The 17,791-nt window shown below is 38.0% G+C and overlaps 1 protein-coding gene across 18 annotated transcripts in view; it reads left to right on the top strand.

The window, feature by feature from the left end:
* The window catches only part of LOC125464024 (lysine-specific demethylase 2B-like), a 216,739-nt gene that overhangs the window by 100,355 nt on the left and 98,593 nt on the right, over positions 1–17,791 (top strand). For 16 of the 18 annotated variants that reach the window (XM_059655045.1, XM_059655036.1, XM_059655041.1 and 13 more), the window contains 4 exons: positions 2,139–2,245; positions 8,782–8,875; positions 11,350–11,503; positions 13,704–13,819. In XM_059655045.1, coding sequence (XP_059511028.1) covers positions 2,139–2,245; positions 8,782–8,875; positions 11,350–11,503; positions 13,704–13,819 — 471 coding nt within the window. The other 2 variants (XM_059655047.1, XM_059655049.1) reach the window with 2 other exon arrangements.

Here is a 17,791-nt window from a genome sequence, read left to right as displayed (position 1 = left end):
ATCCTGGCAAGTGGAGAGTATTCCATTAGTCTCCTGACTTGTATCTTGTAGCTGATCGACAGGCTTTGAGAAGACAGGAGGTGAGGTTACTTGCAGCAGAATTGCTGGACTGACTAGCTCTGAAGGCACAGGATTTATATGGCTGGTCAAGTTCAGTTTCTGGTGACTGGCAAACCTCAAGGATGTTGATTATAGAGGGACCGAATGTCTGAGGGAGACGGTAGATTCCCACTTGCTGGAGATGGTCATGCTTGCCACTGTATGGCACGCATATTACTTGCTACTTCTTGGACCAATCCCTAATGTAGTCCAGGTCTTCCTGTTGTCGATGTACATGGAATACATTGGTATCTACAGAGTTGTGAATGTTGCCACACATCATGCATCATCAATGAACATAACTGCTTCTCACCTTACTGTTATCTCTTCTCCCATTTATCAACTTGTGCTCTTCCTCCTCTTCTAACGTGCATTGTGCAAGAGGAAGCCTTACTTAGCGCATCCATGTCTGGGAACACCTGGTTGCTACACAAGCCTTGATTTCAGCAAAACTTTGTTCACTGTCTACCACACCACTGCCTGTATATTGAAACATCAATGTAAAACACTAAACGTGTGCCAACTTGTGCCAACAGCCAGAAGAAAGCAACAAATAATACATCTTGATAGTGATTCTAGGCAGTAAGAAGGTAGTCCAACTGTTTTATGCTGCTTAGCATGTGCTCACCTGGTGAGATTGAGAGAGCATGTAGCCTTGTTCTCTAAAATTTCAGTGGTGAGGTACCTCTTGATTCAGGAGGTCTTGTTCAAGTCCCACCTTCACCAAAAATGTGTAATAACATCCCTGAACAGGTCAAATTAAAAAAGCTTAAACTCCAAAATGGTGGCAGGAGTGTTCAATTGATGTATCAACCTGCATCCTTTGACAGGTATTCTGTGTATGCATTATTATCAGTGTGACTTATGGCAAAAGTATGCAAGGAGCAGGTACCATTTTGGTCTGAGTTACAACAGTAGCTATCGAGACTAATCTTGTGTTCATAAACTTTGTTCTCAAGTTTTTATTTTGAGCCTTTTAAGTGAATCATTTCAGCTGATTATTTTCATCCATGACTTTTGAACCACAGTAGTCCTTCTAGCAATGATGCTCCCAAAGTAATGTTAGATTAGAAATTCCAGGATTCTGGTTCAGCAACAATAAAAGAAAGGCAATGTTTGTCCTAGTCAGGATACTAATGACTTTAAACTTAATGAATGCAGTAAACTTGAATGCTGCTTATTGGTGTTCCCCAAATCTGAGGGTTCTGTGCTTGGGGAATGAGTTTAATTATTTTTGAGGCACTTGGCATGAACTGAGTTTGGTGTCTTAAAACGAAATGGGAATGCATGAATGCATTTGGTCACAAATGGGCAAAAAAAATTTCACTTAGGTCTTGCAAACGTTGGGTGACCTGATGGTTGTGAGAGTGTTGTAATTGCCACTATTATTGCTTTATTTTGAAGTGGACAATTAGCTAAGATGCCCGTTCCTGTTCATTATAAAGTGAACCCTGTTGGATTTTGCCTGTGTGATTGTTGGTTGCGTACAGAATCAGGCTTTGGTTGCAATGTTTATCAGTGTATTCTGCTTTCTAACTTAGATGTTTGTTTTCCCTTATTACTTAACAGCATTTTTCAGAATTTCTGAAGTGAAGTGCTTTGCATATCTGTAAGATATATTTTTAATTTTAAAAGCTTCTTTATTCTGATGGAAATGGACATCACGAATAAATTTTTAACATAAAAGACAACAGGTGTAATGGATTTTTCCTATGACTTGGTTGATATTTACACTTCAGGATCATTGCTGTATTACAACGTCCTGGAATAAAATTGACATGTTATTGTAATTAATTCACTCACTGCTAGTCATTATATGTAATTCTTACTAAACCTTCTTACCTTTTGAATTGAATTAAATGTCATATTTGTGTGAATGGTGGCAGCTAGCCATACTCAAACCATTTGTGAACTGAAGACGAATGAAGCACATTGATGTGAATTTTGACACACTGATGGCTTCTGGAGCTGACAAGATCTCATTTCTCATTTTTTTTTCTTACTTACTGATTTCCGCCACTGTTCAATGTTTGTTTCAGGTGGACTTGGTGGACTGGGTGGACAATGTGTGGCCGCGGCATTTAAAAGAGAAGCAAATGGACTCCACAAATGCAATAGCAGAAATGAAATACCCAAAAGTTCAGAAGTAAGTGGCAATTAATTTTATGGTGAAAGCACACTTCTGAAATCTTTTAACATTTTTGTGTCCTTAATGATGTCTCATGGCTGAAATGTGTATTTCATTTTTTAGGATTTGCTGAGGGATCTAATAGTGATATTTTTGCATTAGATTAATGATGTGCCATGCAGAAACAACCAAGCTGATTCCTGCTGAGGAGTTCTGCAGATGATGGGGTAATTCTTCGTGATGGCTAAACCAGACAACAATGAGAGTTATATTCATTGTACTCCCATTCATAATGGAAGTTATTTTCTTTCATGCAATGTGTCCATCTGGCTGCTGATACAATTTATAATTATTGCAATGGTTGAGCTAAACTAACTCACTAAAGACTTGAATGTACAAATATGTAGGAGTACGCATTTTAGCTCTTCAAATCTGTTTTGTCATTCTTTGACACTGTGACTCATCTGTGACCTAAACCTTCCCACCCACATCTGGCCCATGTCCTTTAATGTGTTTAGTTGACAGAAATCTGTCAAACTTGCATCTAAAATTAACAGTTGACCAAGTATTAACAGAAGAGAGTTTTAAACGGATATCTTTTGGTTGTAAATGTAATTACCTCAATCATGAAGAGTGTGTTTTTAAATTTTTGCATGTGTTCCCCTCTCAGAACAGGAATAGGCCATGCAATCCTTTGAACTTATTCTGCCACTCAGTGAGGTCATGGCTGATGTGTGGCCTAACTCCACATACCTGCCTTTGGCCTATATGCCTTAATTTTTGTTTAAAAAATTATCTATCTCCGATTTAAAATTAACAACTGGTCCAAAATCCATTGCTGTTTGTGGAAGAGAGTTCAAACATTTGCCACTCTTTTTGTGTGTAGGAATGCTTCCTAAAATCTCTCCTGAATGATCTGGCCCTAATTTGTAGACTATGCCCCAAGTTCTAGAATCCTCAATCAGTGGAAATAGTTTAACTTTGTCTATCTTGTCTTTTCCTGTTAATATTTTGAACATAACGTACGTAGATTTCCTGATCTATCTTACTTTCGTCCACTCTCTATTCTGCACGCTATCCATAAAAGCTTAAATTTCAATCAAATCAATTCTTAATTTAAAAAGAAATTACTTGTGACTGCAAGAGGTATTCTTCAACTAGTGACCATCTATGGGACATAGGTGATGGAATATTTATCATTTGCCTGGATAACTGCAGTATGAAAACTGACAACATCCTTGTCCAAGCAAGTGGTATGATTAGCACCCCACCCTCCACTTCAAAACTTCACTTCCTCTACTGCTGGTGGACAATGGTCACAGCGTATACCATGTACATGATTCATGATAGCAATTTGCCAAGGCATTTATGACTGCACCTTCAAATCTGTGGCATGGATGAACAAGTATAGCAAGTACATGGAAACAGAACTGCCTGCAGGTTACCCCTCCAAAGCACAGATAATTTTGATTTGGAAGTATATAGCCATTCTTTCTTTGTTCAGTCAAAGTCCTGGAAGTTCCTAATGATACACACAATCTGTACCGTCAACTAAACATCACCCTATCAAAAGCAAGTAGGGATAGATAATAACTGCTGGCATAGCCAACAATGCTCATATCAGGAGTAAATAATACTTTTAAAAATCCAGGGCATGCACAACAGTAATTAAGATTTATCAAAAGACTTTTTAAAACTATTTAAACTAAAGTGGAGAGATTTTAACTTTGTGACAAGTTTATTCTGTGTGTACAATGGGTACAGGAATTTGAATGGGGAACCAGCTGACAAGGTGTTGTTTCTACATGGTTTATGGTGTGGGGGTGCTGATATTGGACTGGGGTGGACAAGTTCAGAAATCTCAACATCAGGTTACAGTCCAACAAATAAACCTGTTGGACTATAGCCTGGCGTTGTACATGGTTTATGGTAGCTCACTGCATCTTGATCAACAACTTCCAGCCACTTGAGTTTATCTTCACTCACTTGAAGATAACTTTGAGTATATGTTTGGTTGATAAATTTTAATCGTAAAAAACATTCAATACAACAAACAATGTTGTCATTTCTTCAAGAAAATCTTGGGCTGTTGGTTTTCCAGCAATAAGTATACCTTATCTTGCTTGAGTGCTATTTTAAAAAGCTAGTCTTGGCGTTTTCTGTTTCTTCTTGAAAGCCACGTAGCTGGTACGGAGTAACCTGATAAACACAAGCATTTAGCTTCTTGGAGACAAAGCCCTTCAATGGAATTTTTGAAGCTATGAAAGGCATGAAATTTTCTATGTAAACTGGGAGTTTCAAGAGAGCAAGTGGAAATGTGACAGAAATTTAGGTGGTGCATTGCATTAAATAGAATGCAGAATGTAAAGGCTTGCTTTGGATTATTGTGTACTCATTTGTTTCTGTTCTGATGCATTTGTCTTTCTTAAAAATGCTTGCTGCAGAACCTTAGCTTGTACATAGGAAACCTTTTCCCTTTCTGATCATTTCTGAAGAAGTTAAATAATTTTGCATTTTATGTTCTGAATTGAATATGAAAGAATTCTGAACATTGAAAGGTTTTTTGAAGTTTGTTCTAAGTCATTTTCCTTAAAGGAAATACATGTACAAAACAAGTCTTAGGAAGCCTTGGGTGTATAGAGCTATGTTGATCACATATATGTTCTTAGAAATTGTTTACAGTGGTGTGCATGGGGTGCTGCAGTTTGTTAACCAGATCAACAAAAAGTGAATCATCTAGGAACTTTGAATGAGTTTGTGGTGAAAAACTCTGTTATAGGCATTTCTGGCATGAAAAAATTGAATAGGTAAATGCAACATTGTACGTTTACTGTCTCAGATTCCTTTTGGCTTGTGTTATCTTTTCATGCCCTTATCTACCTAAACAAAGCCTTTACAATCCTTGTCTTTGTGATGAACTTTGAGGTTGAGGAGAAGTTGAGCACTAATACTGTTTTTTTTTCACATCAAGTGCCATTATTTAATTTTCCTGGCTTCAGGATCTAGTAGAATAAACAATCCATTTAGACTATGGCTTTTGATGAAGAATTGCTGTAAGATTAATGAACAAATAAATAAGTAAACAGACACAGTGATCCATTTTGGATTTACTTGATATCCATCTCCTTAAGACTATAAAATAACAAGTATTTGTCTTGCTTACACTAAACAGCAATATAATCTGAATGGACAGAAGCTCTCTGGTGTTAACATTTTAAAGGGGGTTGTTATCCCAGACAGTATCTTGCTATTTTTTCCCCCTCTCTTTCTGGCCTGTCATCCTTTCTGATGACTTTGAAAAGGAAGATCTTAGCAAGACATGCTTAGAACATTTTAAGTGTTAGCCAAAGGTAACTGTAATATTTGATTCACTCCTAAAGAACTGCCAATAAAGGAAGCCAAAACCAATTGAATTGATTTTCCTAACCACAGACTTAAACATGTTTTTAATGACTATGTATCTCTCCACTTTTACACCCTGCCACTGTCATAGGATTTACAAGCTGATACTCTATCTGTTTGGTCACCTTGGTCATCAAGTGCCAGTGTGGGCTTCCAGCTCAGAAAATAGGGATGTGACCAGTGTCATAGACCTCATCTGTATGTTGTTTCCTCAAATTTTCTTTTCTTTCTGATTTTTCTCCCTTCTCAAACTGAAGCAGCCATTTTTTATATGGAGTTTGAGACAGCGATGAGGGCAAGCTGTTTGCATGTGTGAGATTCAGTCTTGACCTCCTGTAATATCCGCACAAATGCACTTATTGAGTATTAATAGATATTAAGCAAAAACAGGAACAATGGCTGACTTTTTTTCTCTTGTTGCCTGATTCCCCAACTCAGTACAGGAATTCCTGTTATGCCTCCACAATTGTGTGGTGGTAACAGGCTCAACACACAGCCATTAAAATAAATGTGTGGCTGTTTCTATTCAAATACTGGACAATGGAACTTGATCTGAATGAGCTAAATGTTCTTAAGATAAGATTACATTCCTTATTTTGTACTCTTGGAACGATTGGAGGAGAAACTGGCAGATTGTGCTCATTAAATAAATGTGATGGAATCCCTACTGTCTTTCCAGTCTTGCTATAAAGTTAATATGACCCCCTACTGTGCCCATAGCTCTTCAACTGACACCTGGATCTGACAAAAAGCCTAATCAACTTCCAGTTCACCGTTTCATTCCTTAAGGTATTGGGTGTATTAGTAATTTTAATTAATTTTCTGTGGAAATGTTTATATTTGTTGTGACAGGAAGCATATGAGTACGAGTCACCTTTTCTGAAATGTATTATTTCAACCATGTGCCTGTTTGTGACAGTAGTGGACCCCTGTTTGATTTGGGGTGTGTGTGTGCGTGTGCACTAGAAACATGAAAATATTCTTTGGTAATGCAGATTGCTTCAGTTCATTGTGTGAATGATAGAACCCTTAATTCACCTTTTTAAGGTCATGGAGAAGCTTGGTGAATGTAATTGAAATGCAACTTGGCAGTGGGTTCTAGATAAACAAATTTTGAGCAATATACCAAGTGATCTGATTGATAAAGTGAAATGCAGTATAAAAATTATTTGTCTTCACTCGAGCTTTATAAACACATGTGATAGGCTCACAGTAATTGTAGATGCCACTGCATAAATTGCAATTGTGTTATAAAAATGGCCTTCTGAAAACAGATTCAGGGATTAAGATAGATTGATTTTAGAAGTATGTTAGAAATTATTGTACTTTGATTTATTTTCTGATGTGAGCTGAAATATTTCTAATTAAAATTAAGATCAAGAGCACTGATTCCTGCAAGCTTAAATGTGGATCCTGACCCACTGTTCTGTATTGGCTAAACTACAAGGAGTCTGCCTCTTTAATTGTGAAATAACAGATCATGGTTATGTAAGCTGGTCTGTTTCCTGAAATAGGTTTGCAGGTTCACACAAGTTGTGGTTTTGATGGGCACTCGAGTATCTCTGGCAATTGCCGTGCAAGGAACATGGAAGGTCTGGTTACCGTCGCTGAGTCAAGAGAATTGTAATAGTGACAACGGGGAACAAAGACCATTAGACCCTGTAAATTGCCTGAGCTGTCTTCATGACATCAGTGCATATCTTTCTGTCAACCTCAATCCTGGATCCTGTTGCTAGGCAGCGGACTTCTCCTTACCAGAAGCAGCTCTGATCCGCAGACTGCTGCTGTTGCCACCTGGTACAGTCCTTCACAGCCTATCAGCAGAGGAGAGTGTACATTGCCTGCACACCGCTTAGATTTCATCTCTAAAATGAAGGCAATAAGTGAAGAGAAGATGAGGCAATAAATGATCCTTGGAAGAGTTCAGCAATGTTGACACAAATTAACCCACAAAAAGCAGCAACTGGAGTAATGGTGGGCTCCCATTAACAGCTGAATTATTTGTAACGTGCATGGAGCATCAGTTCAGTATGATTCAGCCATTAGTTACAGCTGATGGCTGCTGCTGAATCTAACAGGACTGGGAATCGTGCAGTGAGTGTAAGACTGCAAATGTTTGCAGCAGGTTTATTTAATCATCCTACAGATGTGCAGTCAGATATTTCTTTATTAAGAAATACTTATTTATATATGTAGACATTGAGCTATTATTGTATGTATTGTAGGTGTAATTGATAAATGTTGATATCTAATTGCTTTGTGAGTGTTTTACCCTGCCATTTGGTATGTATAACCTGAGGACTAAATGCATTTTTTTTTCCAATTCACTTGTGAAGCTGGGTGCAGCTGCTCTACAGATGTGCAATAGAATTGAAGTGCAGAAAATTATTTTACACACAAAGATGGTAAAGTTCACATTTGTTTGTGGGCCATAAATTTGCTAACTGAATTCTGCAACTACTTTAGGTGTGTACAAGTGGAAGCTGAATGTTACCAGATAGATATAATTTTATCATAAGTGTACTTCTTCCAATTGAGGAGGTATCTGGAGAGCACTTAGTTATTTTCCATTAACATATTTGCATCTTAAACTTGAGAGTTTGTTTTGTTTTCAGTTTGAATATTGCATTTATGAGATGTATTCCAGAATAATTATCCCTCTGCGAAAATAAGAGTAACCAAAGTTTCTTAAACATTAAACTATTTTTTTCTTTGCCTCTCTGATTCAGTGTACTTTGAACATATCATTACCATCTAATTAATGATTAATTTCCATTTGTAAGTTGATCCATCTTTCTCACAATATCCATGATATCAATTTCATTCCAGTCTTTGAAACACACCTGCAGTGTGGCCCTCCATGATGCAGTGAAGATTACATATTATTTGCTAATTGTCTTAGAGGGCAAAATAATATTGAGACCCAAAAATAAGAAAAAATTTAACCTCAAATTTGTTAGAATTATTGCGTAGTTTAGTTATGTTTGAATCAAACACCTTTGTATTAAATGTCTGTCCTGGTTGACCTCCATCATGTCTTTAGGGGACATTACTTGCTGCTGTTCTTGGTTATGATTGAGTCCTCATGTAGGTCAACAACTTGCTGATTGCTAAAGCCTGAAGTGATTAATTGTTAAATGTTTTCTCTGCAGGTACTGCTTAATGAGCGTCAAAGGGTGCTACACAGATTTTCATATTGATTTTGGTGGCACTTCTGTCTGGTATCATATTCTTCGAGGAGGGAAGGTGAGCAGTGAAGCACTTGTTTATTTTTGGTATCTGGAACTACTATTATTTATTTAAATTTAATAAGCTTTAAAATTGAATGGTTTGTGTATATAACTGCTCATTTTGTGATTATTTAAATCAAGGATTGTATTAAACATGGATTAACAAATGAGAGGAACATTTTTGGGACAAAAAAGATTAACCCCTTTGGTTTTCGATGTACAAGAAATTAAAACCAAAGTTTCCTTTATGGGTAAGGGCTTCACTTTGCAGAATTATGGCTAGGAAGATCCAAGGTTTGATTCACAGACTGCGTTGAATTAATAGATTTGGAAAAGTAATTGGACCAGATATTAGTTAGGATAGGATATACTTGACTGTGATATTCATTATACCACTCCAAGTAACAAAGTCTTTTGACACTCACAGTCTATGTTTTTGCATGAAGAGTAGTTAGTTAAATGACTTTGGGAAACACTTGTGAATATGTGCCCCCAGCAAATGTTACTGGTTCCAGAAATGAAGTGGAGAAATGTAGCAATTTTGCTTTCCCCAAAAATGAGCCAAATCTTTATATATTTTTAAATATGACTTCCTATGGTAATCATGCATCTTTGCTGTTATAAAACATTAATTTGTTAAACAATTTGACTGAGTCCAGAGTGCCATTTTTGTGCTCATTTAGATTGTGGAACCTGAGCTGCAGAGTTTAATAATTTAGTTTTATGATCTGGGTTTTCATTCTGGTCCTGTGGATTTGGCAATTTCATTATCTTGATCTTTGAGTAAGCTTGCTAACATGAAATGGAGAATTGTGTACTTCCACAATTAAGTACATCATAACTGTCCACATTTCATATGCTGATGGACAGAAGCAAGATGTTCTATCTGAGTATGATGGAAATGCAAATTACAAGCCAACCATGACCAACTTTATTTGTAGATTGCTCCAAATGCCAAAAACCCAGAAACCTGTAACCTGTTCAGTTTCTGAGATAGTAGTTTCGTAATCAGGTTGCAGTAAAGTAGTCAACAAGTCAAGTTGTCTACACAACGTTGCACATTACTGCAAAGTACTTTGGAATAAGATTATCGCCATTTGCTGTTTATTGTGAAATAAAAAGATGCTCTAATAACTTTTTGATTTCATTATAATCAATAAATTGGAAATCCTGTACCCTATGTTTTGCAAATGTGTTTTGTATATTAAAAGCACTATATAAGTTCAAATTTTTATTACTGTGAGACATGAAAATTAATGGCACCTGCATAGTGGTTCCGTAGTTGCTGCCATATTTTTCTTACATATAGTCAGAGCATCACAGAGCAGTCGTTTGGGTGGGTTCTTTGGAATAAATTGCATTTTTCAAAGGATTTTTGATCTATTTTGCCGCTGTTCCTTTTTTGAAATCCCTGGGACCAGACAATTTGCTCCCTGAATTAATATTAAAATTTATTACTGATATAATGAGAGTAATTACGTTACATTTGAGTTTTTTTCCATTTCTCTGTCTTGTTTCTTCTGCCCTCTCCCACTGCACCCCTTCTTCCCACCCCATCCCTGTTTTGGCTGTAAAGTTTGGTCTCTCTCGTTGAATTAACAGTGCCCCTCACTTTCTTCCTGATAGCACAGTGTCTCAATGTGGTACTTAAGAAAGTGGAGGAAAGTTATAGTGATGTGCTGTGCAGTGCAATGATCTGACCTGTTTCCATACTCCTTTATATCAAATAATCACTTGTTGTTGAATACTCAACCAGAAATGGCATATAATGCCCAGTCTTTCTCGCCACTGATGCCTCTGGATGATCTTGGAAAGAAGTTACAATCTGGGTTGCTTCAGAAATTGTATAATGAGGCCATTGACGTAAATGGCTACTATAAATACTGTATATAACTTCTTAAAATGTAATATCTGTAAATCTCTTTTTATCTCTTTAAAGCCTGTGTTTAATATAGTTGTATTATAATGCATGTAAGTTCAAAAGATGTAGAACTCATTAGGCCATTCAGCCCATCAAGTCTGCTCCACCATTCAATGAGATCACGGTTAGTTTGATAATCCTCAACTCCACTTTCTTGTCTTTTCTCCGTAGCCCTTGCTTCCCTTTCTGATTAAAAATCTTTCTATCTAAACTTGAATTTCCTCATTGTAGATTCTGTTCTCATATTGCAGTCTTGAGCCACATAAACCTTTCAAAACTAGTATTTGGCATTTTCAAACCTTCATTAGTATTTTGTAATTTATTCAGAGGTTTGAAAGTTTGTATTAGTTCATAAGCACTTTTTTCAAATGGAATCACGTGGGCCATTGCTGCATGTAATAGCATTAAAAAATGCAATTTAAAATCGAATCTTATTTTGTCTGTGATGTTTTAAACAGCTGAGGGACTATTTAGTTTAAAAATGCATTGACATATTTAAGATCTGTAATGATGTAAAATTTTGATTGTTCTGAAGAGTTTCAGTTTTATAAGCAGTCTGTCTCATTCAGGTATTCTGGCTAGTTCCCCCGACATCGCACAATCTGGAGATTTATGAAGAGTGGGTCCTGTCGGGAAAGCAAGGTGATATTTTCCTTGGGGACAGAGTGGACGGATGCCAACGGATTGAGTTAAAACAAGGATACACGTTTTTGATCCCTTCAGGTATCTGAAGACAGCGACTTGGTATTCATCGTTTTGCATTATCTATGTCTGTGGATTAGAGGAGCATGGGATTGCAGGTGGATACAACCTTAGTGCATTGAAAAAAGGAGACATTCCTTTGTGTGCTGCCCTTTTGACTCATGCGACAGTTATGTGGTGGAGAAAGTGCTGTAAATAAATCACCTTCACTGAATCATTCCTTACTGTCACCCGTTTGTACCTGAATAGCTGGTAGCATTATCTAAAATAATCACAGGCAGTGATGTAACTCAGCATTATCTTTGCTGTATTTCTAAATATTCTTGATGTTCTTATTTAATGTCTTACTGTAACTGCTGAATATCATGTGTAAGAGAAGATAAAGGGCATTTTTCATTCTCTTTGACTTGAATTATTTTAGGAAGAGGATCAGCTTTCTATTTTCCTGTAGTTTAGTGTTTGAAAATTTTAGTTTTGAGATGAAATCTCATCTGTCTTATTCCATTTGTGAATCTGGAAAAGCTGTTTCCTTTAACATCTACCGAATAGCTAGTCCCTCTGTTGTCAAATGACTGGAGCTGAGCAATTCCAAACGATCATGCACATTTCTATGCATTTCACATGACATGACTGCAAGATCTTTCCTTCTCATCCCCTCTACACCACCTAATGCCCATTTAAAAATAATGTGATAGCAGTGTATCTTCACAATTTGTTCTCTTGCACAGTTTAATGCAATGGCACTTCCTGTCATATTCAATAAAGTGGTTTAAATCTTTGCAAGAAAATTTACTCCTTTAATCTCATATTATGTTAATCTGCGTGTCCAGTAATAATTTGTAAGTGTCCTGCTTGATTTGGACATTGCCATTATTACATTGAGGTACCTTGTTGAATAATGAGCAATGGCACCTTCTACAAACATTGGTAAATCATTGAGAGGAAATATTAACTACTGATGTCTATAATTTTGAAGTGCGTTTTGCTGAGAATGTACTTTACTTTTTATTTCAATTTTTATTTCCCTTATTGAAATGTTTAGCTTTAATAGCAGGGGAAATGCATCGTTTTTTTTATACAAATATCTACTGTCTCAGTTCATATGTAGCCTATCTGTTACATGCCATTGAACTTTAATTGTGCAATGCTGAAGAGTAGGGTTGGCCACCTATGGCTTTGTATAGTCTTCATTGCTTACCTTGTGTTCGTCAGATACTGACTTCAGTCAGTAATGTTATATGATAACAAAATAAATGCCAACTAGCTTCCTGTTGTGCAGCCATATCACCATTGATTAAATTTGTAGTGCAACCTGTGTGTGATAGATAATTGTTTTTGTTTAAAAAATATAACTGCAGATACAAAGTGAAATTTACAATTGTCTGTAATTAATGTAGATAACCGATAGTGCTCACAGAACTGCTTTAGGATCTTGGTTGCACAGTGAATTAGGATAGGGAAGTCCACTCATTTAGCAGGGGAATGAGAAATGTGTAACAGATACTATCAGGAAGCTTCAATTTCCATGAGACTAATTGTACTAAATTGTAAGATTTTCCCACATACCTCCAAATATGAGATTCTCAAAAATACATAAAGTGCAGTTCCTCAACAGAAGCAGCAAAATTCCAATGCAAAAAAAAGACCCTGTATACAAAAAAGTAAGCCTTCTTAAATCCATCCAAAAAAACTCTCCACCCCAAATCTTGCGTTGTGTGTCTTCTTTTCTGCTGCTTTTCTCTCCTTTTCCTTCCCGTCCAGAAGTTGAGAAATTTTAAAAAGAATTGAATTCTTATTTGTTGCATTAAGAAAAACTGCACCATGATTGCTTTAACAAGCTTTACAAATTAATGCTGCACGCTGAACCAGTGAGCTCTCTGGACTAGATAAGAGGAGATTATTATGGGAATTGGCCTGCAGGCTGCGTCTGATTGTCATAACTTATCCCACCCACATGGACACTTTTAATTTATTGAATTCTCAGATACAATGATCTATTTAAAAATACAATTTTTATGACTCATTCCAATGTACCTTAGCCTACAGTTTGCTAATGACCCTTTAATACTTTTCCAAGTCTTTATTCTTCACACGATCCCTTAAATGGTAAGTGTCAGTTAGGGTACTTGTTTAAGAGTTTCGGTACAACTTTTCTAAATTATCTAACAGAAAATCTGAAAAGCCACAACAAAGCTCACAAGTGATATCACTCTACATTTAGGATGGATCCATGCTGTATACACACCAGTAGATACGCTGGTTTTTGGTGGGAATTTCCTGCACAGCTTTAATATTCCTATGCAACTTCATATCTATGGGATTGAGGATCGAACTCGGGTAAGTCACCTTCATGTGAATTCATCCTTAATTGATGCAGATTTCAAGCAGTTTTTCCTGTCTCGTTAAGTTCTCTGCTTATTTGAAGGTGTTGTCTTATCTGAAATACAGTTTCATGATACTAACAACATTTGGTTACATTATCTAAAGCATTCACCTTCATATATAAATGTTGTGAATTTTAGCAGATGAAGTAGAGAAAGAAATGTGGTTTTATTTTCAGCTCACTCTGACACTGGTCTCACCAGATGTGCACTTTCCATTATGCATCATTGGGTATCAAAAAAGGATGGGAAATTCAGTTCACTTTTTCTTTATCCAATTATGTGATCATTCTGATACCCCAACTGAGAGCTGCAAAAAGCTAATAGCATCTGCCAAAGATTTTGCCTTGTGAATGGCCTGGTGTGTGTTCCTAGACTGGGTCAGGCATTGATCATTGACCTTCCCTCCACCTTTAGGTCTGAACATAAACTCATAAAAGTGCAATGTTCAGCACCATTCACAAATCTTCAAATACTGAAGCAATCCAAGTCCAAATGCGGCAAAGCTTGGGCTGACTAGTGACAAGTAATATTCATGCTACACAAGTTTCAGGCTATGACCATCTTCAGCAAGAGAGAATCTAACCATTGCCCCTTAACAATGGCATTTTCATCATTGAATCTGCCAGTATTAACATCCTGTGGTTAGCATGCAAATATTGTGACAAGAAAAACAAATCAGAGTCGAGGAACTCTTTAGCAAATAACTTAACTGATGGCTGCACAAGGCTTATTCACCATCAACAAGGCAAAAAGTCAGGACTGTGATGGAATATTCCCCACTTGCCTGGATGAGAGAAGCTCCAATAACATTCAAGAAGCTTGATACCAAGCAGGACAAAGCTTGACTGGCACAATGTACACAAATGTTCACTCTTTCCACCACCGATGTTTAGTAACAGCAGTGCCATCTACAAGAAATTCAGTACACTGCAGAAATTCACCAAGCTTCTTAGACACCTACTTCCAAACTCAAGGCATTTCTACCTGGAAGGACACGGCAGCAGATACATGGGAACTCTACCACCTGCAGGTTCGCCTTCAAGGCACTCACCACCCTGACTTGGAAATATATCACCGTAACTTCAGTGTCACTGGATGAAAATGCTGGAACTCCCTTTCCAGCAGCATTGTGTGTCTACTAAAACCAAATAGATCGCAATAGTTCAAGAACATGGTTCATCACTGTCTTCTTAAGGGCCCCTTGGGAAGGACAACAAATACTGGCCTGTCTGGTGATGGACACATCCCACTAATGTTGCAGCCATTATGACACCATTAACCATGCCATCTATGTCATTATCCTAAAATGGAAGCCAGCTAAAGTTCTTTTATGGGTTTTTGATATGCAAGGGAAGTGAGAGTTATGGGTGGTGGATGGGAAAGTAGAATTGAGACCCGAACCACATCAGCAATGATTTTGTTGAATGGTGGACCAAATGGCCTACACCTGCTGCTAAATCCTATGTTCCAATTTGATCATAATGAGGGTGCTTATTTCGTCATATTTTACAAATAATAGTCCTTTTGCACTTTACAAGGATGTATTTTATGTTGGTGCAGTTCATTATAGGTTTCCCTGTCTGATAATACTGGGTCATACTGAACAGGCACTTTCTCAATTTGACCTGTGGTATGTGGTTTGTTTGTTCATCTTGGGCAGGCAGTTGAAAAGCATTCTAAAATTTTCCATCATGTTCCCAAACTGGGAAAGTTTTCCACCCCTAATTGACAGCAGCTAGTTGAGGGCAACTAGGGGAGAGCGGTAAACAGACATGTAACACGCACAGTAACCTCATGTCTGGGACTTAAGCTGAGATCAGGCTGCTCCACAGTTCAGACAGACTGCCAGCAGTTTGAAGAAGTCCTATTCGACTTGAAGTGTTACCTCTTTTCCTCTTCACAAAGATGATGATCTACTGAGTATTTCCAGCACTTTGTTTTTATTTCTGCTATCCACAGTGTTTGACACTAGGCTTATTGTGGATCCTGCTTTACCTCTAGAAGCAAGTAATGAATGTTTTCGAAAATAAAACTCCGGTACAATCCCTCTTAATGGAATGAAAGTAAAGGCAGCGCAGCATTTTGACTGTATCAGTAGTTAATGAGCATTGGTATAATATCATATTCTTTCTTGTGCTGAAAAGTTAGAATTTCATTTTTAAAAAAAAACACCCAGATCCATTTAGTAATCCAAGAATAAAGATCAATGTTACCTGCATAAGGTAAATCTTTGCATCCAAATGGTTACTTAGACAGTAGCAAGCAAAGTGCCGTTGCGTTTTTTAAATGTTAATTGAATTGTTTTCTAACAAGTTCTTAGTTATTTTGAAATTTGGTGTTTCTGTAAATGTGCAATATATGCAAAATAACAAGGTACCTAATAAGTTCATGAGCAAAATTAGTAATTTCGTGGTTTGACAGGACAAAGCCATGCTTTTTTTTTTAAAATCACATTTGACTTTTTCTCAATGTACATTGATCTTGTACTCTGAGCAGTACTTGGACCATTGAGTTTTTTAAAACAGAAGTCTTAAGATCATAATCTTTCTACATGGTCTTCGTCACTTTGTTGGGAGAAGAGATACTGAGTACATTCATAAAGCAAAGCAGAGGAAATGAATTAAAAAGCCTATCTGAATCATTCTTGGGTTTAGGGATAGTCAGAACTGCAGATGCTGGAGAATCTGAGATAACAAGGTGCAGAGCTGGATGAACACACCAGGCCAAGGAGCATCAGAGGAGCAGGAAAGCTGATGTTTCGGGCCTAGATCCTCCTTCAGAAATGGGGGAGGGGCAGGGTGTTCTGAAATCAATAGGGAGAGAGGGGGAGGTGGCTAGAACATGGACAGAGAAGAAGCTTGGTGGAGAGGAGACAGGCAGGTCAAAGAGGCGGGGATGGAGCCAGTGAAGGTGAATGTAGGTGGAGGGTTAGGGAGGGGATAGGTCAGTCCAGGGAGGACGGACAGGTCAAGGGGGTGGGATGAGGCTAGTTGGTAGGAGATGGCGGGGTGGGGCCTTTGGTGGGAGGAGGGCATAGTTGGGAGGAAGAACAGCTTAGGGAGGCAGGGATGAGCTGGGCTGGTTTTGGGATGTAGTAGTGGGAGGGAAGATTTTGAAGCTTCTGAAATCCACATTGATACCATTGGGCTGCAGGGTTCCCAAGCGGAATATGAGGTGCTGTTCCTGCAACCTTTTGGGTGGCATCATTGTGGCACTGCAGGAGGCCCGGGATGGACATGCCATCTAAGAAATGGGAGGAAGAGTTGAAAATCTCCCCTCCCCCCACCTCATCCCAAACCACCCCAGCTTGTCCCTGCCTCCCTAAGCTGTCCTTCCTCCCACCTACCCATTCCTCCCACCTCAAACCCCACCCCCATCTACTACCTTCTAGCATCATCCCACCCCCTTGACCTGTCCCTCCTTCCTGGACTGACCTATCCCCTCCCTAACTCCCCGCCTACACTCACCTTTACTGGCTCCATCCCCGCCTCTTTGACCTGTCTGTCTCCTCTCCACCTATCATCTTCTCTATCCATCTTTGATCCACCTCCCCCCTCTTCCTATTTCTTTCAGAACTCCCTTCCCCTGCCCCATTTCTGACGAAGGGTCTAGGTCTGAAGCGTCAGCTTTCCTGCTCCTCTGATGCTGCTTGGCCTGCTGTGTTCATCCAGCTGTACAACTTGCATTCTTGGGTTTAATCTGGAAGTGTTAGTAACTGCCTGGGAGCAGTTAAGAGTTGACCCTCAGCTGAGAAAATATGTTGTCGAAGGGAAGATAGTACAATATAATACGAGGGAATAATGAACATTTCTAGCTGTCTGCCAAGTGACTGTTAGATATGACTATTTAGTCATGATAAGAATTGAACTGAATCACAGACGAAGTGACCCATCTTAAAATCTAGGTCGACTTCTGACTTCGAGAG

Source organism: Stegostoma tigrinum, chromosome 26 (assembly GCF_030684315.1).
Source record: "Stegostoma tigrinum isolate sSteTig4 chromosome 26, sSteTig4.hap1, whole genome shotgun sequence".
Taxonomy (NCBI): domain Eukaryota; kingdom Metazoa; phylum Chordata; class Chondrichthyes; order Orectolobiformes; family Stegostomatidae; genus Stegostoma; species Stegostoma tigrinum.
Note: the sequence above shows the minus strand (reverse complement) of the source record. Positions and strands in the feature narration are given on the sequence as shown.